The sequence below is a fragment of the Sceloporus occidentalis genome, unplaced genomic scaffold (genome assembly GCF_023333645.1).
Source record: "Sceloporus occidentalis isolate IW3139 unplaced genomic scaffold, rSceOcc1.0.p SCAF_4, whole genome shotgun sequence".
Lineage (NCBI taxonomy): Eukaryota > Metazoa > Chordata > Lepidosauria > Squamata > Phrynosomatidae > Sceloporus > Sceloporus occidentalis.
Genome location: NW_028316984.1, coordinates 85,978,468 through 86,006,233, shown reverse-complemented (window position 1 = coordinate 86,006,233; position 27,766 = coordinate 85,978,468). Strand labels below are relative to the sequence as shown.

At 41.6% G+C, this 27,766-nt stretch overlaps 3 protein-coding genes across 3 annotated transcripts in view; 2 read left to right on the top strand and 1 right to left on the bottom strand.

The window, feature by feature from the left end:
- Positions 1–15,424, top strand: part of VWCE (von Willebrand factor C and EGF domains) — a 38,444-nt gene extending 23,020 nt beyond the window's left edge. The window contains exons 9-20 of the mRNA XM_089520723.1: positions 14–107; positions 849–931; positions 2,268–2,355; positions 2,842–2,927; positions 4,119–4,236; positions 4,466–4,551; positions 5,513–5,609; positions 6,526–6,608; positions 8,611–8,701; positions 10,067–10,149; positions 11,360–11,465; positions 13,387–15,424. Coding sequence (XP_089376849.1) covers positions 14–107; positions 849–931; positions 2,268–2,355; positions 2,842–2,927; positions 4,119–4,236; positions 4,466–4,551; positions 5,513–5,609; positions 6,526–6,608; positions 8,611–8,701; positions 10,067–10,149; positions 11,360–11,465; positions 13,387–14,123 — 1,752 coding nt within the window. The 3' untranslated portion in view covers positions 14,124–15,424. The remainder of the gene's footprint in view (positions 1–13; positions 108–848; positions 932–2,267; positions 2,356–2,841; positions 2,928–4,118; positions 4,237–4,465; positions 4,552–5,512; positions 5,610–6,525; positions 6,609–8,610; positions 8,702–10,066; positions 10,150–11,359; positions 11,466–13,386) is intronic.
- A 1,705-nt stretch (positions 15,425–17,129) lies between these two features.
- LOC149314247 (pepsin A-like) lies at positions 17,130–26,303 on the bottom strand. The gene is made up of 9 exons (XM_089520721.1): positions 26,248–26,303; positions 25,744–25,900; positions 24,489–24,606; positions 22,819–22,937; positions 20,869–21,068; positions 20,351–20,467; positions 19,902–20,046; positions 18,929–19,027; positions 17,130–17,978 (listed from the first exon to the last, which is right to left on the bottom strand). Exons 1-9 carry the CDS (start codon positions 26,301–26,303, stop codon positions 17,826–17,828), a joined length of 1,164 nt encoding a protein of 387 aa, XP_089376847.1. The 3' UTR covers positions 17,130–17,825.
- The window catches only part of VPS37C (VPS37C subunit of ESCRT-I), a 39,836-nt gene continuing 30,212 nt past the window's right edge, over positions 18,143–27,766 (top strand). The window contains exons 1-2 of the mRNA XM_089520719.1: positions 18,143–18,225; positions 21,233–21,313. The gene's annotated coding sequence lies outside the window, so the exon portion shown is untranslated. The remainder of the gene's footprint in view (positions 18,226–21,232; positions 21,314–27,766) is intronic.

The following is a 27,766-nucleotide window of genomic DNA, read 5'->3' as shown; positions in this document are numbered from 1 at the left end:
TTTCCTCTTGCAGGATGGGCAAGTGCTGTGTCAAGCACTAACATGTGAAGTTACCTGCTCCCATCCCATTCTGGCCGTGGCGGGGGAGTGTTGTCCCAGCTGTAGAGGTGAGAGATTCACCTTCCTGATCAAGGCTGCATTGTCCTGGCCTTTCCTAGTCTCAGTCTTTGGGAGTGGGAGAAGCAACCTTTGCCATGAGAAAAGAGATATTATGTTCTGTTGTTAACTGCCTTTGAGTTGCCCCAGACTCATGGTGACCCTGGGATGAGATATCTCCAAGATTCCCTATACTTCACTGCTCTGCTTAGGTCCTGCAGATTCAGGCCTGTGACCTCCCTGACTGAGTCTAGCTACTTGGTGTGTGGTCTTCCTCTTTTTCTGCTACCTTCTATCTTCACTTTTCTAATGAATAATGCTTTCTCATGATGTGACCAAAATACAATAGCTTCAGTTTTGTCATCTTGGCTTCCGGGGAGAGTTCAGGCTTGATCTGTTTTAGGATTCTTTTCTTTTCTTTTCTCATCTTTTCTTTCTTTCTTTCTTTCTTTCTTTCTTTTGAACATCCACAGTATCCTCAGCACTCTTCTCCACCACCATATCTCAAGCTGATTTTCTTTCTGGACATGTTCCATGTGTCCTTTTATCCCACTGTGAAATATTGGAGGTTGTGTGTTAGAGCCTTTTCCCTTATGTCAGTTTAAATAATTATGCCCAAGTTCTTTTAAAATATGTGCATATTTAGGGCATGGAATGTTTACTGATGCAGACGGGAGAGCAGAGGTGGGGATCTGTACAGCCATGAACCTCTGCCCCTCTAAGGGGAATCTTCCCATGTCTATCTCCTGCAGGCTGTCTCTATTATGGGGTTACCAGAGCTGAGGGAGAAGTTTTCTCTCTTTCTGAGGAGAACTGCACGGTCTGTGTCTGCCTGGTAAGTCTTGGGGAATCTGTTATGAGCCAGGAGGGTTTGTCTTCTTGCTTTGAGAAAGACAAATGACATCATTTGATACCACTGAAAAACCTGCATTTGATACTATGGGGTTGTCTGCATGGGTGAAAAACCATGTCCTCACCCTAAGGCCAGTGTTGTCTGTTGCATGATGCATGGCAACTTCCAATGCAATACTGCAGGATTTCCCCATTAATGCAGCTTTGCCCCAGAGTTGGCAAAATCAGGGAATACCCCAGTGTTTTTTGATACCTCAGGCTGAGCACAAGGTTTTGTGGTGTGTGAACAGCTAGATCAGGGCCAAGTCAGCCCAAGCTAGCTGTTTGCATTCCAGACACCTTGCTATCTCCCTTCCCCACACTGAGCAGTGAAGGGAAAGGGGATGGCCTGTCTCTCGAGCTGCCCCTTCCATCCTTCTGCTACTTCTCATGAGGGTAGGCTAGCCCATGTGACTAATGAGAAGACAAAGAGAAGGATCTTCAGTCACATGGCTGGGGTCTCTGGAGGCATACTTCTCTTAGCCTTAGATTTTCTTTCTTTGTTTATGTTGCCAGCTCACTTCTCTGAGCATTACAGCTCATAAGGACATTCAAGAAAAACTTCCCAAGTTCAGTTCTGGCAAAGGCATCATAGCCAGAGAGAGTCAACTCAAGATAGCTCTCTGGGAGGTAGCTAAGTATGTCCCAGAATCAATCTTCCTGTTGATTTTAGAAACAACCGGAAGAGGCCCTTTCATAATAAGTCATATTCCCTCCCTTTTCAGCTTCCACCCTTGCCATTCCCACCTACTTAATCACTAGAATGACTTTCTTTTTGTGAGCCAAGCTCTATCATCCAGGCTGAGCTCATGTATTTGATGGAGTAAAGGGAGTCTTTGTAGATAAGATGCACCTAGGCATATCATCAGCCCAGTGCAAAGATGGAGACAAGGCCTCTACAGGCAGCTGATTTTGGATATCATAAAATACAAGTTATTTGGTTTATTATTATTATGTTTTTATTGCCTGGGAGAGGCACTTGTGGGATTTTTCAGGATTATGTACCAAGACCGTTTGATTGTCTTTTGGTACTGTACACTTTAATTTCAGTGCCAGGGAGGTTTTAAGTCTGCTGTTTTGCCTCAGGCAGCAAAATATCTTGGGTTGATTTTAAGCAGTTGAGATTGGTGCCCATGAACACTAGACCATTTCCTATGATTTGTTGATCCTAATGGCCATTAATCTTTGATGCTTGGTTGAAGATGAAGGTGTTGGATAAGCCAAGGAAGATGGAAAGTTGCAATATCTGCTCTGTAATCTTTGCTGGTTCTTGATTCTAGGCAGGCAATGTTTCCTGTATCTCTCCAGAATGTATACCCAGTCCATGCCCCAGCTCTGCTCAGAGTGATTGTTGTCCCTGCCAGCCAGGTAAGTCACAACATCCTATTTACTACATTCACTCACTCACTCACTCACTCACTCACTCACTCACTCACAAAGCAGGCTTTGTGGATATTTGGGTTCCTCTTTTCCACACAGAGATGATGTCTTGTAGGCATCAGCCCATCATAGTTATGGAAATAGTGTGATATTAGCTGTCTGAAAAGTCTGGTGTAGATGAACAGCTCATTCTACAACTAGATAACAGAGTGTGAAACACTTTGAATGCTAGAAAGTGCTATATATTTATTGACATTTCAAAAAGCCCTGAATAAATAATGTTTATTGTTTCTGCCTATCATCTAAAAGCTACTATATTTAGTCCCAGGAAGGCTTCCTTATATGGGAAGAGGAACTGTACCACACCACCTCTAACACCCTTTTCCAGTGAGAAACCTTCTACACCTGATTCCAGTTCTCTGCTATGTCCGTTTCACAATAGCCACACTAATCTCCTTTTGTTTTCTTCTGCAGTAGAGTGCCATTTCCGTGGTCAGACTTACACAGAGGGGACTGAGTTTAGTCTCAATGATGATGACTGCACCACCTGTGTGTGCAGGGTAGGTGTCTGTGCCTTGTTCCTCAGAAGGACTGCATTTGTTATTCTGGCTAACTGTTAGTTTCTCAGGCAAATAGTCTCTCCTGAGTCCTTATAAAATCTTTTCACTTGTCAGAAGGAAGGTGTATTCCCAGATCTACATCAGAGCTGTACAGCAGAATTATACATTGACTGTGCTACACAACCCTTGTGTTGAATGACAACATTATGCAACTGAATGCACACGTGAATGTGTGGCCAAATATTCATGGGCATCCACATGCATGTGCAGGCACACTGCATACATATGCCCCTCTGCATGCATAAATGGCTCTGAACATCTAGCTTCTCTTCTGCAACCTTGAACTGAATGCAGACATTCTTGATGGAAAAAAATGTCAAGCTGTTTACACATACAGTACCTAAGATATCAGTAGGTTTCCAGACTTTTACTGTTTTATTGATGGAAATGTTGCATGTTAATTCAGTTAAACGAAATCTGTGCATGTTTTAAGAGGTCTCTTCCTTAGCACTGTTAGGATGTAATATGTGACAACTGTGAAATGACCACATGAATGCACCATTTGCATGTATATAGTATGGGTAAACCCTAAGGCCTTCTCCCACAGGATTTGCTGTCCTTCTGTTCTTGAAGGATTACATTTGTTATTCTTTGGCTAGGTGGTAGGCTCTTAGGTAAACAGCTGCTGCTGAGTTCTTGTAAAATTTCTCCTATGTCCTGAGTAATACTTTGCAGAGAGATTGTTGTCAATGGCCAATGGGTCCCTTCTAATGAAGGACAGCAGAGATAAGGTTGGCTTTAAAACAAAAACAAAACAAACAGCTTCAGTTATATACCGCTTCATACTGAACTAGCAGTGTCTAAGTGGTTTACAACTGTAAGCTAATTGCCCCCGATAAGCTGGGTACTAATTTCAGCTACCTTAGAAGGATGCAAGCCTGAGTCAAGCTTGAGTTCTGGTTAGTATTGAACTCGCAACCTTATGGTTTTGAGTGAGTGGCTGCAATACAGTCATTTAACCACTGTGCCACCAGGGCTCCTTCATATATCTTTATGTATCCTGGAGCAGGCCTTAGCAATCCCTATTTTAAAAAACTCAATAGAGCAGAGTTAATGGAAAGCTATCTTTATCTCATACCTGCCCTTCTTATGGTTATTGTAACTAACAAATACAATTGCATCCTTCCTCAGCAAGGTGAAGTTGAGTGCTCCTTTGCACCCTGTCCCACTCTGGAGTGTCCCCAAGATGAGTGGCTGTTGGCTCCAGGGCAATGCTGTTTCACCTGCCGAAAGGCTGCACCTGTGACAGGTAAGCTCTCCATGACTGGCTTATACTTGCACATGGGACTATGGCATGAGGATATAGGTAAACAATGGATTATCTAAAACATTTGCGAAGGACAATGGAAAGCTAAGTCAACTATGTGAGTGTGTGTCACACAGCACACTGTGTCCTTTTTGTTCACTCTGACTCTTGCTGAGATTCTTACTCTCTGTTCGCTTCATGTTTCATTTCATTGGTTTTTTTTCTTGGCCAGGTTGTTTTGTGGATGACAATGGAGTTGAATTTCCAATTGGACAGATCTGGTCACCGGGTGATCCCTGTGAGTTATGCATCTGCCAGGTGAATGATAACCTGCTCTACTTTAACCTTCCAATTTCCTGTTGCATACGCTATGACAGCCCTTTACCCCAGTTCAGCTTTTGCTCAGCCATGACTGAAAACTTACTATTGGTACTTTGAGCAGCAGTGTTCTAATTCCAATTTATATTTGCTTGTGTCTACTGGGATATTCTGTGGGGATCCTAAGCGATACTTTTTTGTTGCTAAATGACATTTTAAAAAAATGGGACTAGGTTCCCACCTGACCACTTAGCAGGCCTACATTTGTGGATTTTATTTCTAATATAGCATGACTCATGGGTAGTTCACATAACTAAAATTATTGCCTTCCATGAGCTGCCTGCTATGGGTCTTTTTAAAAGAAAAGGTAGCAGAAAAATATCATAAATAAACAAAAGCCCCTCTCCTAGTAGTCTCACACACCTCCCTTTTTGTCCTTTGAGCTCTGCAACTCTTGCAATTTCATCCTTAGCCTGTGACCTGTCTGCCTTCCTCAGCTCTCTCAGTGCTCCTTTCTGATCTACTTGGATGTTGCAGTAGATCTAAACAGGCAGATGTGATATCACAGCCTCTGTGCTTGCCATTGGATAAGCTGCAGTGATGGCAGAAAGCCTAGGGAGATTTGGACCAGGCCTGGGTACTGAGTCCTAAGGGGACTTCAGAGACTTTAGAGTTCAAATTCTAGTATTACAAGCAGCATTATTAGGATGAAACTTAGAACTATTGCCTACATGCCATGGACTTTGAGAGAGTATATTTGTGGGTGTAAAACAAACAAATGGGTCTGGAACCTTTTAAAGAAAACTGACAGACAGGCCAATAATACCTGATGCTTAGAAAACAGACATGTATGGCAAATGTAAGGCTCTTCTGGGATGGAAGGTTTTGATGCAGACCTGTTTGTCTGCCACAGTCCAGCTGTTTGTGCTGTGGGTTTCTGTGAAGTTCTTTTCTGTTGCAGGCAGATGGCTCGGTGAGCTGTAAGAGGACTGACTGTTTGGAGACATGTCCTCACCCTATACGGATACCTGGACAGTGCTGTCCAGACTGCTCAGCAGGTAAATTGATCACACATGCCTTAGTATCTCCCATTTGGATTACTCTAGTGTGCTGTGCTTGGGGCCACTTTTGAAAAGTGTTGACCCATGATAAGTTTATCTGCCCCATAGGTCACTGTCCACATCAAAACCATGTTCCTTAAAATATACATGCCTTTAGAGCATCTATACCTATGAAATCAGCATCACTCTTCTATCCTATTAAAAATGACTTTTTCTGGTAAGATACAAAATTGAACCAGGCCTTGGAAAACATGGGAAAGTTATGCATGCCTGATGACATTCCATGGACCCCTTTAAAACTTGAGTGAACAACCCATCATGATTTTACTATAAAACCTTGTCTTTGAGGCATCCTGGGATGATGATTTGGAGGAGATAATGCCCTAAGAATAAAATGAGGTTAGAACATAATGTTTAGGAATCAATAAAGCCCTGGAGAATGGTTTTCTTGGTGCTTAAAAGTATATCTGTTATGTTGTACTAGATTCCTGCTTTTTGTTTGACATGCATTGCATTCTGACTGAAAAGGGTATAATTATTAATGCTACAGGGAGCTGCAGATTATGATTTAGGGTTTTCCAGATGGAGGATTCTCATGCTAATGATGAGAAGGCACTGTGCAGTTGTTCTGTCTTTTTCTACTTAATTGATTTTCCTAAGTTTAAAAGAAGAAGATGTGAGAAAATTAGAGTAACTTTTGGAAGATAGTGTCATCTGAAGCCCTCATAAATTCAGCAAATGAGACAGGGTGATAGCATGATGAAAGTCCATCTGGAACCACTCCTGAACATCGTTTGTTATATTTACCTGCTCACTTAGGAGTCTCTTGAGTAAATTGGATATTTTGCCTAGGCAAGCTGTTAATGTGACTCTTGGACAAAGTAAATATGTTTTTTCTCTTTGTTAATGGAAGGCTGCACCTATGCAGGAAGGATCTTTTACAACAATGAGACGTTCCCTTCTGTTTTGGATCCCTGTCTAAGTTGCATCTGTCTGGTAAGTGATCTGCTTCTTCTTCCTCAATTTGTAGTCAGTGCTCCATCCTACTAAGAAGTCTGACAGAGTGGAATGGACAACTATGAAGAGTCTCAGGCTGCTCTTGCCCTCATTTTTACCAATCTCATGTCCCCATAAACCAGGCCATTTTGAATTTCCCAGAACTACTCTGAGGCCTGATGTATATGTGTGTGTGTATTATCATTTAATCAGAGAATCATATCCCACGAAGACCCCTGGTAACAAAACACTTGGGTTTTTTTATTGAAATGTTTGTTTGGCATGATGAGGGTCCCTTGGGCTCTCTTAGGCTACATGTGGCTTACCGGCAACATGATTCCCATTCTTATTATAGCGGCGGAAAAACACAGCATGTTGCAGTATGGTTAGCTTTTCAAGAGAATAAAGGGATGTTTTACATTACATTCTTTGTGTGAAGGCAACTGAAGACTAGTTTAGGAAAGAAAGAGAAGCAGGGTGGGGGAGCTGACAAGCAGCTATGAGCTCTAGAGTGCAAGATCTGCAGATCTGATATGAGGCAGTTGAACTGATTCATATGAGGAATGCTAAACTGCTTGTCTTGACCTATGCTTTAATAATTTACAGATATGTATTACAAAAATACACCAAGTTTCCTATGATCTGTCCTCCAAAAAGGAAGCCAAATTCTGTTAATTGCTGGCACTGATACTTTTACACTGCTCAGATAGTAATCTTCATAAATGCACAAGTTTAAACATGTCTGGATCCTATAGTGGCATACCATTCATGGAGTGATTCAATATAGGAGTAGTGTTATTTACTCCAGGCTCATGCAAGGTAGCACCTGTACTGACACCCAACCTAAAGCCACTTGTTTCTCAAATGCCATGCTTCTGATGGTGTATGTAGATGGCATAGGCAGTTGTCTAAGGCCCCGCTCCAATAGTGCCTTGGCTCTGCGCACTCCACTCCACCCATCACTCTCAAGACATAGATGACTTGGAACTGACAGCCTTCTCATCTCCCCCTGGCACAAGTACAACGATGGAAGTATAGGACCACAGAAGCATGAGGTGAACCAGGTTTGAAAATGTAATTTAGGCCTTTAGTGCATGAACCCCATTCCTTCAGCAGTCACGTCGAGGAGTGGGGAATGGAAACATACCATGGCCAAAACTCCAATTGCACATTTATTCAGAATCATGTGACTGGGGCTGCTCTTGCCATCACACTCTGTGAGTCCCCTTTAACCGTTTCTCTCCCTCATGCCTCGTTTTGCTATTTGTTTTATTATTTATTTTTATTTTAATTCATGCAATTCCAGAGCTCTACTACATCAGTCAATAAAAAAGTTTTTAAAAGAAAGAAAAGAAATAGGAGAAAACAGGTAATTGGGCTGCTTGGGAATAGCAAGGGGGAGAGGGGATACGGTGAGAGTAGGAGACATTGACCACCACATGAGTGTTGATAATGTCCTGGGAGCAATGTTTCGCACCTGGACACTTGGGTTGTTGAAAACTCATTGATGGGTTTCCCCCATCAATGAAAAGGGACATCCTAATTGTGGTTGGGAAACACAGCAGCTACAGGTTGGAGGCAGTGTCATGCGATAAGTATTGCCAAAGCCACTTTTTTCTTCTTACAATGTAGTAAGTATTACCACAGATGATAAAAGCAACATTTGTCCACAGAGTCTTACCAACAAGCACAACAGCAAAACAATAAAAATCTAACATAATAACAAAACAGACTATTAGATGTAGATTAAAAAGAAAACAAACAGAAACAAAAACATGAAAACATACATAAATATGGACTTCCTTGCTAACATTTCTTCCTTTTACTAAAAATAACTAGCTTATCTTACTCAAAGCCACTTTTTTCAGGTGTAATCATGGTTTAAAATCCATATGTAGTCATGTCCTGAGATTGTCTGCATTGCTCTGCTTTTAATTCAGGATCTCTCTTCTGTTTGTTCTCTCTCTCTCTCTGGTTGTTTTTGTCTGTTTGTGTCTTATAGCTGGGCTCTGTGGCTTGCTCTCCTGTGGACTGTATTGTCTTTTGTACCTACCCTTTCCACCCAGAAGGAGAATGCTGCCCAGTTTGTCATGGTAAGCTTTGTAATTTTAAAGCTTTTCCAGATGACAATTCCAAATGGATTTTAAAGGCAAGGTGATGAAGAAGTAGACCAGGGCATGCAGTAATGGACAATATATAGTTATTTTTCTGTTGAAAACAAGAACAAAATATTGAAAGAATATCAGTATTTTGCTGTCCTGCCCAGTGAGAACCAGATCAAATTATAGGCAGGAGAAATTTAGTAGTAATGTTACTACCATACTGAACAGGAGGCGATACAGGGAGGATAAGCTGAAAGGCAGGAGTTGCTGTGTAAAAGCACTGTAGTTCTAAAAACCAAAATTAGTGTTTCTGGGTCTAATCTTAACAAAAAAACTAACAAAAGGCTTTAATATAGTCGGAGGGTGGGGGAGTCAATATAAAAATTTTGGGATACAGTGAGCTGGCAACAGTTCTGCCTTGAGTCTCATGAAAAAGTGAATGAGCAATTCCAGATGAAATAGACATGGTGGAAGAATCACTTACTGTGATATAAGCCTACATGATCAATTTTGTACTCATATGCTGATGGAGGGCTCTGTGGCTTAAAATCATGGTCTCATACTAGTAATTACGTAATTTTTTTTAATTGCAATTTTTCCTGTATGTTTAATAATAATCTAGGTATGTGTTATCAGTGTTGCTTTCTTTAAATGAGATTAAAAATGAAAATTCTGATTTATGCCAGTAATTAATGTGGATTTTCAGTATTCTGATAAATAGCTAGTAGTTTGCTTCCCCTTTGCCTTCTCTACTCCTGCAAAAGCATTTATATCCTGGCTTGAGCTGACTTGTAAAGTACAGCTGTGCAGCATTTAGCAGCTTCAGTTTTCCAGTGTTTTAAGTGTATTCTTTTGCTAAAGGAAGAGGGTTTTGAAATTTGTATGTATCATTCTAATCTGTCTGGTCATATCTCTTCAATGGGATTTGGTAAAGTGATTCTCAGCCTTGACAGACCGGCATCAAAGCCCAGCATCGGGGTGGAGTGGGGGCATGGCATCTGCACGATGCATGCCCCAAACTCTGCCCCCATGTTGATGTGATGCTGTGCGCTCCACTGCACAGCAGGCGGCATCACAGTGCTCCTCTGGCGCTGCTGTGTCCAGTGACACAGCACCAAAGGAGCACTGAAAAGCCACAGTGCCGGCGGCTATGGCATCCTTTCCATGGTGTAAAAAGGAGCTGCTTTTTGCAGGCTCCTTTTTTGTGCCATGGAAAGGCCAGATTGGGTCTGTGGTGTGTAGTTGCTGCGGCCCCAATCTGACAAAGAAAGAGGCAGCTGCAGGCCACCCCTTAGGGGTGGTCTGTTCAGCCCCTCTATTATTCAGATTGCAACTTGTGCTATTTTTCTTGTGCAGACTGCAATTACAAAGGGAGGAAAGTGGTGAATGGTCACAGCTTTGTACCAGAAGGTGAACCCTGCATTTATTGTACCTGCCAGGTGAGCTGTGAGGCTCTCAGGTAAAAAAAAAAAAAGAGTAGAAAATGTCCTTAAAGGGTGACCTTTTTTCACACTCATACACTGGTGATGTTTCCCTGCCTTTCCTATTGACATATGAAGCTGATATGTTGAATCCACAAAGGAGATCGGCTATCAGCAATTTAGAAAACAGTGAACAAATGCCTTATAACTAGTGCTCCAAGTATTTTTCACCACTGACTGAAGAGGCATTCTAACCAATACAGATACTTGGCAATATACATTGTAAATATAATAATGGCCTGTGTGGAAACATATTTTTTCTGACAGATGAATAAGCAGCAGCAAGCCCCTCAGGTTTGTGCATACACCTCTTCCCATGTTCCTCCTCTTTTGGGTACCAGAGGAAGATATCTGAAGCATCCACATCAAGTTTTAAATTGATAGTAAGAGCTTTTTCCACAGTGCCTGGGGAGAGGTGGATTCTCCTTCTTTGAAGATCTTCGAACAGAGGTTGGATGTCTATCTCTCAGGAATACTTTGATGGTGTTCCTGCATGGCAGGGGTTGGATTAGATGGCCCTTGTTCTCCCTTCCAACTCTATGATTCCATGACTGTGTTTTCTTTTGTGTCCAAACTTGGAACTATGTTTTTTTTTAAATCATGGTTTGATTCTTCTTCTTACTAACCATTATTTAAAGCAGGGCATGAATTATACAGCCCTCCAGGTGTTGTTGAACTGCAGCTCCCAGTTACAGTACAACAATAGCTGGAGGGCTGCCAGACTTCCACCCCTAATTTAAACCATTAACAGTAAACATGTGGTCCTCCAGATGTTGTTAGACTGCAGCTTCCATTTTCACTCAACACAGGCTTTGAGGGCTAGGGCTGTTGAAGGCTGCACTGAACAGCCACAGAAGCCAATTTTAATCCCTTCCTCTGGTATGTTGAAAGAGGATTAGGAGGAAGCAGGGAGGGAAGCATATGAACCCAAGGCTTCCTGCAGTGGAAAGCTGTGGATTCTCATTGTTATTAACTGCCCTCAAGATGACCTCAACTCATGGCGACCCTATGGATGAGACATCTTCAAAACTCCCTGCCATCTACTGCCTTGCTAAATTTTTCAGACTTATGCCCATGACTTCCCCTAATTGAATCTAGCCATCTGTTGTGCAGTCTGATTCTCATTACTGACCCAATATTTCTCATCTGTTCTTCCATGTTTTCTCAGTTAGGAGAAGTGAGTTGTGAAAAGAGGTCCTGTCCAAGCACCTGTACTGTGCCTTTTGACCCCCCTATACATTGTTGCCCTGACTGCCAAGGTAATGAAATCACAGGTAAGCACGCTAGTCACATTTATCTGTGTCAGGGGTGAGAAAAGTGTGGCCCTGGGACCAGCTGCAGTCCCCAAGGTTGGTTTTTCCATATCCCTCACTTGCTCTAGACTCACCAGACTCTTGCCAGTGGAGAGCGGGAGGAAGGGAGAAAAGAGAGAGAGAGAGAGAGAGAGAGAGAGAGAATTGCCTCTCCTGGAGGCTCCCAGGGCAGGCAATTCACATTTCAAATAGATTTTAGGAGCCTGCTGTGCTTTTTATTTATTTATTTTATGTGTGCCCTTTTCCAAAAGCAGAATCAAAACCAAACCTGACCACTTTTTAGTTTTGGTTTTTTGGAATTTTTGCCAGCCCATGTGGCCCCCAGAATGCCCCAAGAGTATTGGCCCTTGGACTTGCTGTAGTTGCTTGCTCTAATTAAGGCCCTTTTTTTCAAAGTTTATTATTACCATTATAGCACTTTGAGATCTCAGAACAAGAATGGTGCCGGTGGCGGAGGGGGGCAGTTTTTCTATGTGGTTTTATGTAGTTAAGGTTCTACATAAAAAAATAGCTTCAGAAAATGCATTAATTTCTCTGTAATGGAATTTGGGACAATTTGCCAGGATAGGAGTGGTGGTGGAAGGCAGAATGGGTCAGGAGTGAATACTGGGGCAATAAATATGAGTGAAGGGCAGGGGTAAGGGCAAAGGCCCTATGAAAAGGTCTAAGAAATTGATCTCAAAATTGCTGTCTTCTGGATTTATCTGATTTGGCTTGTGCTACTTCTCATGTTAATTCCACCTGGCTCCACAATTTAGGCCTGATACAGATGGGCAAAAAGTGCCGTCCTGGGGCCGATTATAGGGCTTGGGAGAGCAGAGCGACCCCACACTCCTGAGCCCTGCCATGATGACGTACACTGTGTCCAAAAGGCACTGTGATGCACGGATGTAATCAGCACACGAGAGGGCGCCAATGGAGCAGTGGGCGCACCCTAAAAAGAACCTGCCAGGAGCAGTTGAAGACAACCACATGTGATGACAAACAATGTTGTTTACCACTTTTCCTAAATACATGCTAAATATATGTCTAGTCTGATCCCCAGTCTTTAAGGTGGCACAGGATTCTGTTGTTTTTAGGTACAGCATAATAACTTACCATCCTAGGACATACTCTATAACAAACTTTACAGCTGTGTGGTAATGTACAAGTTAAGAAGAAAGAGGAGCTGCAGATGGAGAAAAAGGGATGGTGAGACGCCGGCCCTTTTTGCCCCCGACGGAGGCCGCAGCAACTAAATGGTGCGGCCTCCGGTAGCGGGTTCTTTTTAGGGCTCTCGGAGGCCATGCCATTTAGTTGCGGCGGCCTCTGTCGGGGCCAAAAGGGGCGGCATCTCGCTGTCCCTCTTCCCCCATCTATATCCCCCCTTTGTTCTTAACTTGTACAATGGCACACAGCTGTAAAGTTTGTTATAGAGTATGTCATAGGGTGGCAAGTTATTATGCTGTACCTAAAACCAACAGAATCATGTACCACCTTAAAGACTGGGGATCAGACTAGACGTATATTTAGCATGTATTTAGGAAAAGTGGTAAAAGACATTGTTTGGCATCACATGTGGTTGTCTTCGGTTGTGCTTCTTTTATTTAGTGTGCTTTTATCATTTTTATGACATATGTATTTTATGAATATGATCAGCTTTATCTGCCTCACCGTAGTGCTCCTGGGGACAGGAAAAGGTATGTGTGTGTGCATCTTTTCATCTCATTGTGTGATACCTCAAAAGGAGGTAGTTAGTGAGCATGTAGGGGTGTTTGCGTGCAACTGTGTTCACTGTAGGTTGAGATTTGTACAGTTTGTAACCGAGGCCATAAACAGATGATTGACTGGAATATTTCAGAATAACTAGTGCTTAATGTAGTTTGTGATTATTTCACACCAGATGGTCTGCCGTCAATGGAGTTTACCCTAACCAACACTCACTTGGGAGATGGAGAGCCAAAGGCAGCCTTACAAACCCTTCCAAAACATTCCATGGCCCTGATATTCAACAGAAATTGCAGCAACTGCAACTCTACCCTGGCACCTGTCTCACTTGGCCCAGAGGTTCACTTTGCAAGTACTCTGGAGATGCCACCCATGAGCCCAACTGCACCAGGGAATGTTGAGCTCCATCAGACTCGACAAGGAGGTCCCACCAGGTTGCGTCTCAACAGACCACCAAGTGTCAAGCCCCCTTCTTCTTGGCTGGGCCATTTTGCAATGATAAAATCATGGTCCGCTGTGCAAATTCAGAACAGGCCAGAAAGCATTGGTTCTTCTTCTACTAGGCCAAGTGGCTCCCTTTCAACTCATTCTAATCTCCCATCTCTCATTATAGAGACCACTGGAACATCTGTGCCTTCCCTTGATGACCACACTTCCACTCCCCTCAATGCAGCCAACCTCAGGAATTTCATAACTTCCCTCTTTCAGTATTCAAATATCCACAACCATCCCCTGTCACCTCCAGCTGAAACTCTTTCCTCTTCAACCATCCCCAGTCTACCTTCTTCTCAAGAACTTTCTGGGAGTGCATCACTCATAACAGGTTCATCCACAGCCAACCAGAAAAATGTGGAAAACAGTTCTACATCACCCTCTGGCACTGAGAATAACCTCAACAGTACTGATCCTTAAGTTGGAGGGAAAGCCAGGCCTGGTTTGAACAGAAGGAATATAACCACTTCAGCCTCATAGGTGAAGGAGAACTTGTATAAATAAGATTGCCACTAGTGGTCTGAGCAGGCCTTGCCACTACTTCTTTCTGACAGTAGCCATTTTCTGTCTTCGTGAAGAGCAGGTCATACTAGTGAGAATATTAGGTCACCTCTAGCTAGTACTGAGGATATGAGACCTAATGAGCTTACCAAAGCCATATCTACTTGGCATTAGAACATAATGGGACAGTATCTCTTCTTTCCAATGTTGATATAAAGATTTCAGCCAAGCCTCCTGTTCCCTGTGGGATGCAGATGTAGTAGGACAAAAGATTGTGCCAGAACCTCATCCACTGCTGGTAACATGAAAAATTATGCCTTCTGCCCAGAGTCATATCTCACAGCATGCTTAGCATGGATATTCTGCTGGTGCTTGCAAATCTATATTTGACATTTCAAGATGGGTAATTTTGAAGAAGAGTTGGCCAGTTTCCAATCAGTTCAAAACTGTACTTCCACATCAGTTTTAGTTTAATGGAACCACACTGCATAAATTCACTTTTGTGTACAAAATTGATATACTGGAGAGCTCCCACCCAGTCCTTTCTTCATTTGATACAGATCTAAAAACAATAATGGAATTTTGTAATTCAGATTTCTAGTATGCTGGAGTTTGGTTTATATGAACACTAAAAATACTGTATACAGTTTGTAACATTTTAGAGGTAAAGATGCCTTTCTAGGTCATAGGTAAATTTTCATGTTGAAGTTAGTATTTCTATGTGCATTTCCTTTTATGATTTCTTTGGTGACACATGGTAGCCACTGGATTCCCTGAAAGTAGCTTGGTCTTTTCAAATCTTTGGATTTATTTTAGCTTTCAAATATCCTTGCAGCCCACTTGTGGAACTGATGACAAGACAATGCTTTATTAACTACCTCAGAGTTGTATCTATTAAGGATACATCAATATTAGACATTTGAAACCAAACGGATTATTAAGCTTTCACCCACCCCTTAGAACTCTGGGAATTACATGAGGCTGCTGGGAATGCTTTGTTGGGTATTTCTGGCCTTCATAAAGAGTGATACTTTCTTAAATTTCTTGGTTAATAATCATGGATCTTAGTTAGGTTTAAGACTGACTGACTGAAATATGCAGTGAATACAAGTCTCTTGATCACATTCACATGGCAGCTTGGGAAATGATTTGAATGCTCTTCAGTGTGCCTGATTTCCACAGTCCTGATTCATAATTTTACACTGTGATGCATCTTCTACTTTCCATAAGGCAGCTGAAGGACAGCAAACGCTGTGTATTGTACACTGCTAGTTTCTAGGCAGCAATATACAATACATCAGTGGAAGAAGGCTTCCTCTCTTTCTCTTAGATACTTCTAACTTTTCCTGTTCTGTTTACTCAGAGAGTATAGATAGCTACTGTGTGGGCAGGTTCCTTCCTTCCTTCCTTCCTTCCTTCCTTCCTTCCTTCCTTCCTTCCTTCAAATTACCTCAGTAATGGCGAGTTCTTTCTGTTTGTTCATTTGGCCGCCAAAAGGGGTTTCATGCAATGCTTATACTTAGAATCCAGTCCAACCCCCTGCCCCGCACTCTGGACACATGCCCATCCAGCCTCTGTTTAAAAACCTCCAAAGAGGGTGACTCTATCACACTCGGAGGTAACCTAATCTACTGTTGAACAGCTCTTACTGTCTTCCTATTTCATCTGGACTCAGAAGGTGTTCATAATGAAACATGATAACATGCCATGATCTTTCCAAACCACTGATATTTTTCTAGAGCAAGCATCATGCAAAATCGTGGACTGTATGTATTTACCTATACCCCATGTTTCCTCCAAAGAACTTATGGACAGTCGTGCTGGTGAAGGTTCATGATGGTAGAACCATGATCTGGTTTTGATCCTGAATTAAAATTAAGCAGTCTCCCAAGAGACTTCCATAAAAATCAGTATGATTTGGCATATAACAGTCCAACAGCTGAATCTCTATGCAAGCAAGAGAGACCACATTGTTAAGAGCCTAGTTTGGATGCTTTGTCACAGACATCCTGTATGATCATTAATAAGTTTCTCAGACTGCTATAAAATGGATAACACAACCACCCTACCTCAGAGGGCATATTTACTCTATAAAAATCTATCAAGATTTGGCATTATGTTAATTATGACTTCCCCAGAAAATCCTGGGAATTATATTTTTAAGAATATGCTAAGAATTTTCTGTTAAAAGAATCCTACTCCCCTTTTCACAAAATTGCATTTCATGGGGTTCCCTGAGGAAGAGGGATTGACAAAACAGGCCATACAGACATGCCCATAGCGCTAGTGCAGGATGCATCGAAGCTGCTTTGAATTACCTGATATCAAGACAACAATGGTACTATCCTGTTTTGTCTTCCTAGACCTCTTGAATACATTCCAGTTTCCCATCAATAAAAAATTATGGGGCCATTCCACTTCACTGATGGGAGAAGGATGGGATGGGAGCAATGCTGTGGGATGTCGTCTGATAATCTTCCCGCAATTGCGCAATAAGGAGGGAGCCTCCCACTTCTGTTCTTTTTCTCCGTTTGATAATCTCCAGAGTCTCCAGATTTAGGAGCGACATTGACATCTCTTGATGGTACACATTTAACAGTGTAAAAAGTATTAGGCTTTGAGGTGATATGCAGAAATATATTATAAAGACTTTTTCCTCTTGTGTTTGATTTATGAAGTCTTTTTCATATATGCGTTCTTTCACCTAAGTCAGCAACTGAAGAATATGTATCCTTAGTTGGATTACTATGCTATGCTGCAAAATGTCAAAATGAACTCCCATATTATGTTTGTTTTGTTGTGTTTTTGACATTTTGATGTAAAAGCTTAGCATTACAATGCAGTTGACATTTCCATTTGGAAATTTTTTTTTTGTACAAACTAAACCTTATGTAAATAAATTTAACCTGAGTTTTTACTAAAGTGCTTTTTTAGAATTGGAGATCTTAAATGTTCAGTGTTCAAAATGAATTTCAAAGGAAGTTTGCACACAATATTGTACAAATTGTATGGAGGCCTGCTGCTTTGCAAATTCTAAACACAAGTTTGAAATTTTTAATGTGGCTCATTTTAAAGACATGTAGCTTTTACAGTAGAAATAAAACAACTCTCAGATGTTCATGGAACAAGGTTTCTTAGAAAGGACAGAACCAGCCCTCTCTGACAGAAGAAAGTTAGCCGGAACCTTTTAAAACAGAGTCCAAATTAAGGACATGAGTTAGTCAAGGTTACACATTTTTTAGAACTTTTTATTTCAGTTGTACCCGCTTGGAGCTCTCTCTCAGAATATGTTCAGCACAAATAGGTAAGTATATGTTGTGTTTAAGACAGCCAACATTTAGATAATTGGGACATCCAGAGAAGAATGGAAATGAGTAAATTAAAATTAGAAAATGTAAAAAAAAATGTAAGAGGAAAATAAGTCTGCCTTCCTGCTGGTGGTTCCCAACTGTGCATTTGGACTATGAATAATGAAAAACAATTCATTTGCTTTTATATTTGTTTATTCTACTTTTAGTCATGTTACAGCTTGGGGAGAAGGGGCATATTGATTAAATTAGTTCCAAGAAATGAAAGCTATCCTTCATTAGGAAGTTGTTTTGCCAATGGATGGTGTCATGTTCATGCCACGGGGGCCAGGCCGACCTGGTTGTTTGCTCTGTCAAAGACACAATAGTACTGACGGATGAAGACATCTCCAAGAATCCAAAGCTCACCAGACTGAGTAGGGATATCAATGCCTTCAAAGCCACTTGTGCAATAGCCTTGTTGGCTCTGCAGGGAGAAAAAAGAGAAAACAACACCCAGTGAGTGATGGATCTGGTGCACTAGGCATGTAACATGAGTCTTGTCCAGAACATCTAAATCAGGAGTGTTGATCATGTGCCCCTCCAGATGATACTGGACTGCAACTGCCAGTGTTTCTCAACATTTGCTGTGCTGGCTAGGGCTGCTGGGAGCTGTGGTCTAGCAGCATCACAGCATCATTCCCATTCCTGATCTAGATGCTGACATGTTACTGGTAAGTCAGATTTGGATCCTGTGTGAAATCTGAGCAGCCCCATAAATGAGATATATAGGTGTTTGTCCTCTGTGCTAAGCACCAATTACTTCTTCATTATACCCCTCCTGGCATTTAGCTGGGTTTTATGTGTGCATGTGTGGAATACAGTGTGGTAATATTCTTTTCACATGCATAGGCTCCCTGCAATATAATATTTATATGATTGCATTGTTTGGTTAAAAAGCTGGTTATATTTGCATCTAAGGTGATAAACTAAAGTGTGATGGAATACTTGTTAAATGTAAAAAATAAAATTACTTACCACACACTACCACTACATACTGGGTGGGATCCAAGTTTGGGCATTAGACAAATCTAGTTCCTAAATTTTTATAGTCAAGAAGTTGCAAATTTTATTTCTTGAAATATGGGAATCCTGGTATGGTGTAAAATGTCCTGATATGCTATGGGAGTCCTGATATGCTATGAAATGTTAAAGCAGACCATCAACACTTTTGATGTGCGAAAATATCACTGAGCTACAGTGTCCTGAAGTGGCTCAAAGCAGCTGCTTATTTTCACCCTTTCATGAATTCACAGTTCTTATCCTCTTGCACATCTTCGATAACATTCCTACAACCCTCCAGGCTCCCCCAGTCAGTATGGAGTTGTACTCCAATTAATAACTTCATCAAGCTCCAAGGTGAACCAAGACACTTACCTCACGAATGTAGGCACTGGCAGGCAGAGGGAATTCAATGCCATTGATGGTGAAGACAATGTCAGGCAGGCTGTTCATGGAGCTGCAGCTGATCATATACTGGTACAGAGTAGAAAGGACAGAAAACAAGGTTTAGTCACAGGACAATATAATTTGAAACATGAGAGAAAAGAAAAGGTCTGTCTGTATATTCTGGATTAGAAATTAGTTCAGATGGGAAGGCCAAGGAAAAGGCATTAATTTGTCAGGAAGGATAGTGGGGTGGGTATGGGTATGTGATGGAGTTCCACAGACCACCTACCCATTTGCTGTTAAGACAGATGAATTGCCCTTCCAGAGTGGCAACTCCTGTTTTAAATAGGTTGCAGCCCACACTCCACTGCACTATTTAACATTTTTCTAAATGAGGAGCAGATTTCTAGCCATCTTCAGGTTTTTTGAGGACTTTTCCTGACATTATTGACAGTCTGTGCAACCCTCAGAGGTCCCAGAAAATTCCCCCTTGGACCTGCCAAAGTATCCCACCCCTAGGCCAGGGTGCTGATTTCTTAAATCAATGGTAAACCTCCATTTCCCCTTTCTGTTTTGTAGTAAAGTGCCATACTTAAGGCAGTCAGAGAGTAGAGCTAGTTCATTTTTGCCTTTGTAAATAAGCTCCAGATCTTGGGAAAAGGTAAAATTTTAGACTACAAATGCTCCAAATTCCCATGTTTCTGAGAATAGTAACTCCAAAATGGTAACTTTTACAGGCTCTGACCCCAATCCAGAATGTGATACAATCAGAAAGCTCCTTTTCCTTGCTTCCAAGAGAAGCAGCATTTTGAACAAAAAAGGAAGATATGCCATTCAATACTGGGGGGATACTGGGATGGGTAGGTACCAGCTGTTCTGTTGCTTTTTTGTGCTTTACGCTTTGTTTTTATGGACAGACCTACTGGAGACCACTCAAAGCCTCTGTCATTTCTTTCCTTACCTCACCGTTGGAGGACTGACTAGCGCCAATGTAGTACTGAATGTTAGCAATGCCATTGGGGGGACCAGCCAACAGGGAAGTGCCAGTGTCAACAATAGCTTGGCAGCCACCAGAGCAAGCAATCGACTGACCATTCATGGTGATGCTGAGGAGAGAAGAGTTAGGTCAATGTGAAAGAAAGGAAACAGCTGTACTCTTTTGCTCACAACATGCCAATGGGGAAACGGAAAATGTTCTAAGGCATCTACTTATCTTAGAGGATCACCTCTTTCTTCCAGTGCTGCTTTTTGGAATTTTGTTCTACATGCCCATGCTCTATATCCCTAAGCTTTCTCTGGATCCCATAAGCATTTCAGTTTGTCATTACATTGTGCACCCTCTTCTTGATGTCACATAAATGAACCAGGGAGGTGATGGTTGGAGTTGGGCCAGGGTTAGTTGATGCTTACCTGTCCACAGTGATCTGCCAGTAGGACTCTGAAGAGAGAGGCACCCAGTTGAGGTTTCCAGAATAGTAGGAAGTATCTACGCCACCAAACATTACAAAGCTGCCACTCTGGTCATCGCTGAGAAAGGAAAATACAGTAAATGTCCTTATGTTATTTCAGGCTATTTGACCATCTACCCCATGTGGTCTGGCTGATGCTCTGATGTTACTAAGGCCACTTTCCAATCCCTGAAGTACTTGTAGGTATTGGGAGGGGGGACATTTAAAAGTGAATACATAATTACATTTACATGTGTATTTGTGCAGTGCATTAAAAAAAAAGACAGAACATAGTGGAACTGGGAAATGGTGAAGAGATTAACTGCTGGACCAAATCCCAGTCGGTGTAATCTAAAATCAGTTCTCTTGCTGCTCAGGTTTCTTGAAATAATTCACCTCAGGCCCTGTCTCTGTCCATCAGCAGTGAATTGTGACTACATCTCTTTCCAGTGAGATGTATAAGCAGCAGCCCACACTTACGAGCTCAGGTAGACGGAGAAGAGATCCTGTGACACCAAACCTTCACTCATCATATTGTCAAAGACAGGGGTGGCACCAGAGGAGGAAATGCTGGGATAAGCCAGACCCAGGATGCCATCGAAGGGAGAATAATAAAGGAAGTTGCCTGGCTCAGTCTCACTCAGACCAAAGATCTGGTTGGTGACCTGAATGCTTCCAACCTAATTAGAAGGACATAAGGACACAATAAGAAACCTTGGACTTGAAGAAAAGATTCTTGCCCCTAGCTGATATGTGCATATGGTGGGGTGTGGGGGGAGGTTTGCACAATAGCAAATACATTTTATGTTAGAGAGAGCAAAATAAAGACCCTTTCATTTTCCAGCTGGTGTAACGTGAAGAGCATGAGCTGCAGTTATTCCACTTCAAAACTCAAGTCAGTCATGAACCAAAAAGTTAACTTGAGGTAAGCCACTACATTTTGCAGCCACTCCCATCTGTAACCCTGGTTGAATACAATGGTTTACACATCAGTTTGGTGGCCCATAGATCAGTGCTAGTCCACAAGGTATCAGCTGACTGTGCTCAACAGGGTTTGAAGAAAGAATGAAGCAATTATAGTTAATGGGCACAAATATGGTACTGGTTCCTGGCACATTAGAGGCAAAATAAAAACAAAAACAAACCCAACTTCTGGTTTCCCACATCAAATACCATGGGAAATACTGATTTACATGACAGGCTTGTTCTAAGACTTAACACAATACTGGCGTACTGTAGGTGCTTATGTTAAACCATAAGCAAGCGGTCCACAAATAAGCCATCTAGGCCTTGCAGTTAAGTGCTGACTCCTCCTTGTTCTTCCTTCTTTGACATGCATCACAAAAGGAGATTAGAAGCATTAGCTTTCTTCTTTTAAACTAACGATAGTTGATTATTATGCCCAAATCTGGAACAGTAGGTAGTTTAAACAATGATTTACTGAAATCAACCAGTATCAGAAATGTTCTGAGGTTGATTTGTTTCAAGAAAGGATATATTAAATTAACTAATTTTTAATCCTTACCAGACATAACAAGAAATCATGGTTACTTTAAACCGGTGCTTACAAACTCCTCCATACTACACCAAAAAAGGTAGAAGAAGCACTCAATGCCCAAATAGGCAATTTTAAGCAGCAGTAAATGTTGATTCCGTTATTGATTTTTCTAATTGGGAAGAACATCTGACAAACTTTCCTGGGACAGAGTTTGAACAGAGATAGTCTCAAATCCCAAATAAGGACAAAATAATTTGGTACACTCTCCTGAGTGAGTTGAGAATATGTTGGATGTTCCTGAGCAGGCTTGCCCAAGATGAATGCCACCCACAAGTTATACATGGCAGGGCACAATAAAGCACTTGTTTTTACTACCTGACCATAACTGTAAAAACAAAGGGCTATAAAGCATCTGACATGATAGAAAGCATGGCTGACTTCCACTTGGCATTGAAAAGGACTAGAATTTATTGTGATGATTTTGCCTGAAGTAAGGTTCTAAAAGAGCTCATGTTTGTCTCCTATATAATTTATTAATGCCTAGTATTTTCCATGATATGTGGTGTAGTAGTTCAAGCATTGTTCTAGGACTCTGGAGACCAGGGTTCATTTGGCCATGTAAAAACCCACTGGGTGACTTTGGGCAAGTCACAGTCTCTCAGTCTCAGAGGATGGCAATGGCAAACTTCCTCCAAAGAAACTTGCCAAGAAAATCCCATGACAAATTTGTCATAAGATCACCATAAGCTGGAATGGAAATGACTTGAAGGCACACAACAACAACAACAACAACAACAACAACAACAACAACAACAACAACAACTTTCATGCCTCCAGGTAAATGTTGATCTTGTTTATCTACCCAGACCATACTAACACAGTTTTCTCTCCCAAATTTACTTCTAATGATTCTGTAATCTCCTGAAGTTTACCTGGACAGTATCATAGGCTAGGAATCCAGTCATGCTCCCAGTGCCGTATGTGACAGAGAGACTCTGGCTGGTGGCCTGATAGGTGGAAGAGTCTTGGGGGTTGAAGCGGTTGTGGTTTGCTGAAATGCAAGAAGTTAGGCCATGAGACAGTGGCATTATGTTAGTCTTCAAGATGTAAGAAGAGAGAGGCCATAGTTCAAGTCTGTCCATTAATCTCAGCTGTTTGGAAGTTGGTTCATACCCTCTAACTGTCCCACTTTGATAGGGACAATCCCAATTGTTATCCCACTTTTCTAACTGCTTTTAAGATGTCTCCGTTTCTTTCTCCTTCTCCCACTTTCCCTCTTTGTGATCAGCTCACTTCATTTACTGCAAGCTGAATTCAAAGTGCAAAACTTGTTTGCACTCAGTTAACAATGTGTGAGTAAAGAAGAGGAAGATACTGAGTCTTGCCCTTTCCCATGGGCTCAAGCAAAACCAAACTGTTCCAGTCTCTCCTAACAGGTATGTTCTTCTTCATTAACAACTTTTGCCATCCTGACCACACACTGATGTGGTTTGGCCATGTACGTCCCAGTTTTCATATGTAAAATGTTGGAGGGTATGGCTGGTTGTAATTGTGAAGGGGAGAAACACCTAGCCCATGCCCAGAGGACTATTTCTTTACAGCTAGCCCATGAGATGTTGGTGGGTGGGGAGGAATCTCTTAGTTTTCCTGCAAATGTAGACTGAGATTCTGTTCTAGGCCAGGAGAGTATAAAGATCCACCAGCATATTTACACTGGTAGAGGCAACAGGAACTGCGTAGCAGTTTCCCAGCCATTCCAGTAGCACTTCTGGGGACTTTATGGTGGCTGTTCTGGTTATGGGGTAAAAGCCCAGCAGGAGACTGGGGAATCACTTGGGTTATGGTATTAGATATCTTCTTACACAAGGATCTAGGACTGCTTCTGACTGCAGAAATAATCCAGTTTGACACCACTTTAACTGCTTTGGCTCAATAATAATAATAATAATAATAATAATAATAATAATGTATTTATAGCTTGCCTTTTCATGAGGAATCAAGGCAGGTTACAACATCAAAAGAAAGAATAAAAGCAATACACATCAGTGTCAAATACAATTAAAAATAATCCCCTTCTCATCCCCCATTCCCATTCCCATCAATGCTATGGAATTCTGAGAACTGTAGTTTTGTGAGACATTTAACTTTCTTTGTCAGAGACCTCTGGTGCCACAACAAACTATAATTCCCACAATACCACAGCACTCAGCCATGTCAGTTAAAGTGGTGCAGATGTAGCCTAAATAATACAAACACCAGTGTAACATCCCAATAGGATTTCAACCTCAGAGCCCTACAAACAAAAGCTAACTGGATCCTGTATTCACACATGTGCTGTAGCTCCACACTGATTCCCTTTGCTACTACCCAGAATCATCCCAAGATATTTTTCTGCCTGGAGTTTAAAAAACAAAATCAAAATACCCCTCACTTTGCCTATCAGTATGGCTGGCCCTGCTGCCACCTCCCTGCTCTTCTAAGCAGCTACTTATTCACACCTAGTATTAAGTATAATTACTCTTATATACAGCTGAATATGGTAATCATGAAGAAACCAGTCCTTGCTCAGCTCCGACAGCAAACATTTATGAAAGCTACTTACAGCAGGCTGGGCTGGAGCAGTACACAGAAGGGACCCACAAGTTAGAGGAGCCAGTGTCAAAGAGGACGACAAACTCCTGTCCTGGAGTACCGATGTAGATGGTGCCAATGTACTCAATCTGTGGAGGGCAGAAATGGAGCATGAAAAAGAGAATGCCTCCGTGTTCTTTATCACAGTATCCCCCCAGAAGGGATGATACTGGAGAAAGGGACTTGGTTTTCAGCACATATATTTCTTTTATCCATCTGTCACAGGTTGTACAGGTGTTTGAAATATGGTAATACAAAATCTATGTTTTCAAAAAGAGAAATTTCTTCAGTTGAATTTGAATTGAATGGGTTGAATTTCCTTGGTTCTACAAGCACTAATCTCAAACCATTTTAATACATTTTTTGTGTTCGGGTGGGGGGATTCCATCACCCACAGGCCTCTATATCTATGTGGCTGGTTTATTGCTCTCCAGACCAAGGTGTCATGAATTAGGTTCAGTCTGCTTTTGTGACCTTGCCTAGAAGTTACTTGGCTAATTTCTGCTTATGATGCATTGTGTTCAGGACGCTGTCCTGGTTTAACTTTGAAACTCACTAAGGATAATATGTAAGTGAAAATGTGATGGGAAAGAGCAAAGATACAAAGTTCGGTGCTCACATGCTGTGCTATTCCTAAAGCAACTAGGAGAAAGGTACAGTAGGGAATTATGGGGAATCTCTGGAAGTGGAATAGTGGGGATCAAGATAGGAGTACCTCATGGGAAGGCAGCATTGGGTGGGTATGTGTGAACAAACAGGGGGTGTTTAAGCAATGGGCAAGATTAACCTGAGTCATTTTCTGGTCTCAGGAAAAGCATTACATGGTGTGCCTTTCCATAATTATCAGGAGTTGTAACTGAAGTTAGTCAAGTTATGTGGCACCTGCTTATGCAGAAAACCCCACAATCAACTTTCCTAATTCCTGGCACTAAAAATGAAACAGTAATAAACTTAATAACTAGCAATTTGCTGTCCTTTTATACCCCAAATCAGCTGACTGGTCTGTCTGTTTCATGCTGCTCAAAGGTAGGCCCAGAGTATGAATACCAAGATGTAAGTTTTAAGGTCCTAAGCAGACCTGTCAAACTGTTCATTTTAAGTTGTGAATAGATAATAATTTTGTCAGCATGGAGCACTAGTCAGTTTTCTTTCAGCACCAAAACTCAGGAAGCCAAAATAGTGTTGGCTATTATTTCAGGCATATCCTTTAAGTAACAAATACTCACATCCATGTAGTTTTCCAAGGGCTCAGCAGCATTTTCGTTGGCTAGGCTGGGGAAGTATTTTGAACCCAAGTTGGGGTGATGTTTCTGCAAGTATTTTTCCAGCAGCCCATGTTCTTTAAGGCTTTGCCTTAGGGATTTAGTTTTCTTCAGCGGGACCCTACACAGTAAAGAATAAGATTAATAAAAAGTGGGCAAGTGACAGAGGAAAAAATATCTGCTGAATATGGTATGGTATAGTAATTTGAGTGCTGGACTAGATTCCAGGAGACTAAGCTTTGAATCACTGTTCAGCCTTGGAAGCCAATTGGGTAAATTTGGGCAAGTCATACGCTCTTTCAGAAGAAAGCAATGGCAAATGCCCTCTGAACAAATCTTGTCAAGAAAACCCTATGATAAGTTCACCTTAGGGTTGTCATAAGTCAGAAACAACTTTGAGACTCACAGTTTCTACAGAAGAAAATTGTTTGTGCTTTTAAAAAAGAAGATTGAAATCCCAATACTCACTTGGTCACAAGGCACTGGGAGAGTGCCACCAGCCCCAGAAGCAAAAGCCACTTCATTATTTCTTGTATCTCCCCAAGCCGTTGATGAAAACAAATGAAAGGTGGGTCCCAAATGTACTGCAACACAGCTGGGTGCTGCTTCTTATATACATCTAGCTTGGACCCTTCCTTATCATTTATGAAAGTCTGATAAGAAATGCAAACCTTCCTGATAAGGACTTTTCAAAAGTCCATAAAGAAAAGATTTGGAGAACTTTCCAAGTTCATCCATTTCTAGTTGCATAAGGATCATGACCCAATAGGGTCCTCAGAATCATGTGACATTGCAAGACTCAGTGGCTAGTCCCAAGGGCATTGGTGCCATGTGTCCTAAAGCTTTTCAGTGTGTGAACCTAGTTTATAATGTACTTTCCCTTATTTTATTACTCTGGATCACAGCAACAAACGAGCATTCTTTCTAAAGTATTGTAAAAGAGCACAGGAATAGTATAGCAAAAGAATAATAAATTTATTGGTATATGTGTATACACCCCACTTCCGAGCACTGAAAAATTTGAGGGTAACAGTGGTCAGACAGGTCTCTGTTTCCATTGGAAAAAGGTCAGTGGATGATGGCTGGAATTTTTAAAAAAGATTTGTATTTTTACAAGTAAACGTTTGAGAATATGGTGGATGTTCTTAGCATTATCTCTAATAGATGCCAACAAGCTCATTGCTCCTCCATCCTAATTCTGGGGGAGCAAGACACATTCAGCCCCTCTCCCCATTTGTGGGTAGTTTTGAGAGATTAAAACTAATCAGCTGTCTTTTTCAGGATACATTATTTCCTGATTCCATGCAGAACTGATTTCTCTCTTCCTCTCACCTATTGTGCATCTCCATTTCTTCTTAAGGCATCTTACCAGTCATTGAAAACCCAGCTATCTTATTTCCCATTGACTGCCCTGTCCTTTTGGTAATACCTGGCAGAATAATGAGGTTGCTGACATAGTGGGTCCTTGGTATCCACTGTGGTTTGGTTCCAGGGCCCTCTGTTGATACCAAAATCTGTGGATGTCCATGTCCCATTTTATAGAATGGCATAGTAAAATGGTGTCCCTGCTATAAAATGGCAAAATCAAACCTTCAAATGGTTTACAAACCGACGAAGAAAATCCAGCAAATGCTTTGCTCAGCCAAGGACCAGAGAGACTCTCTCACAGCCGCAGGAATTTACCGCATACCATGCAGCTGCAGACAAGTCTACATAGGGACCACCAAATGCAGTGTGCAAACAAGAATCAAGGAACACGAGAGACACTGCAGACTGGGCCGGCCAGAAAAATCAACAGTAGCAGAACATGCCACAACCATCCTGGGCATAAAATACTGTTTGAAAACACTGAAATTCTGGACCATGCCAGCCACTACCATGTCAGGATGCACAGGAAAGCCATTGAAATCCACAAACACCTGGACAATTTCAACAGGAAAGAGGAATCCCTTAAAGTAAACAAGGTTTGGCTACCAGTCCTGAAAGA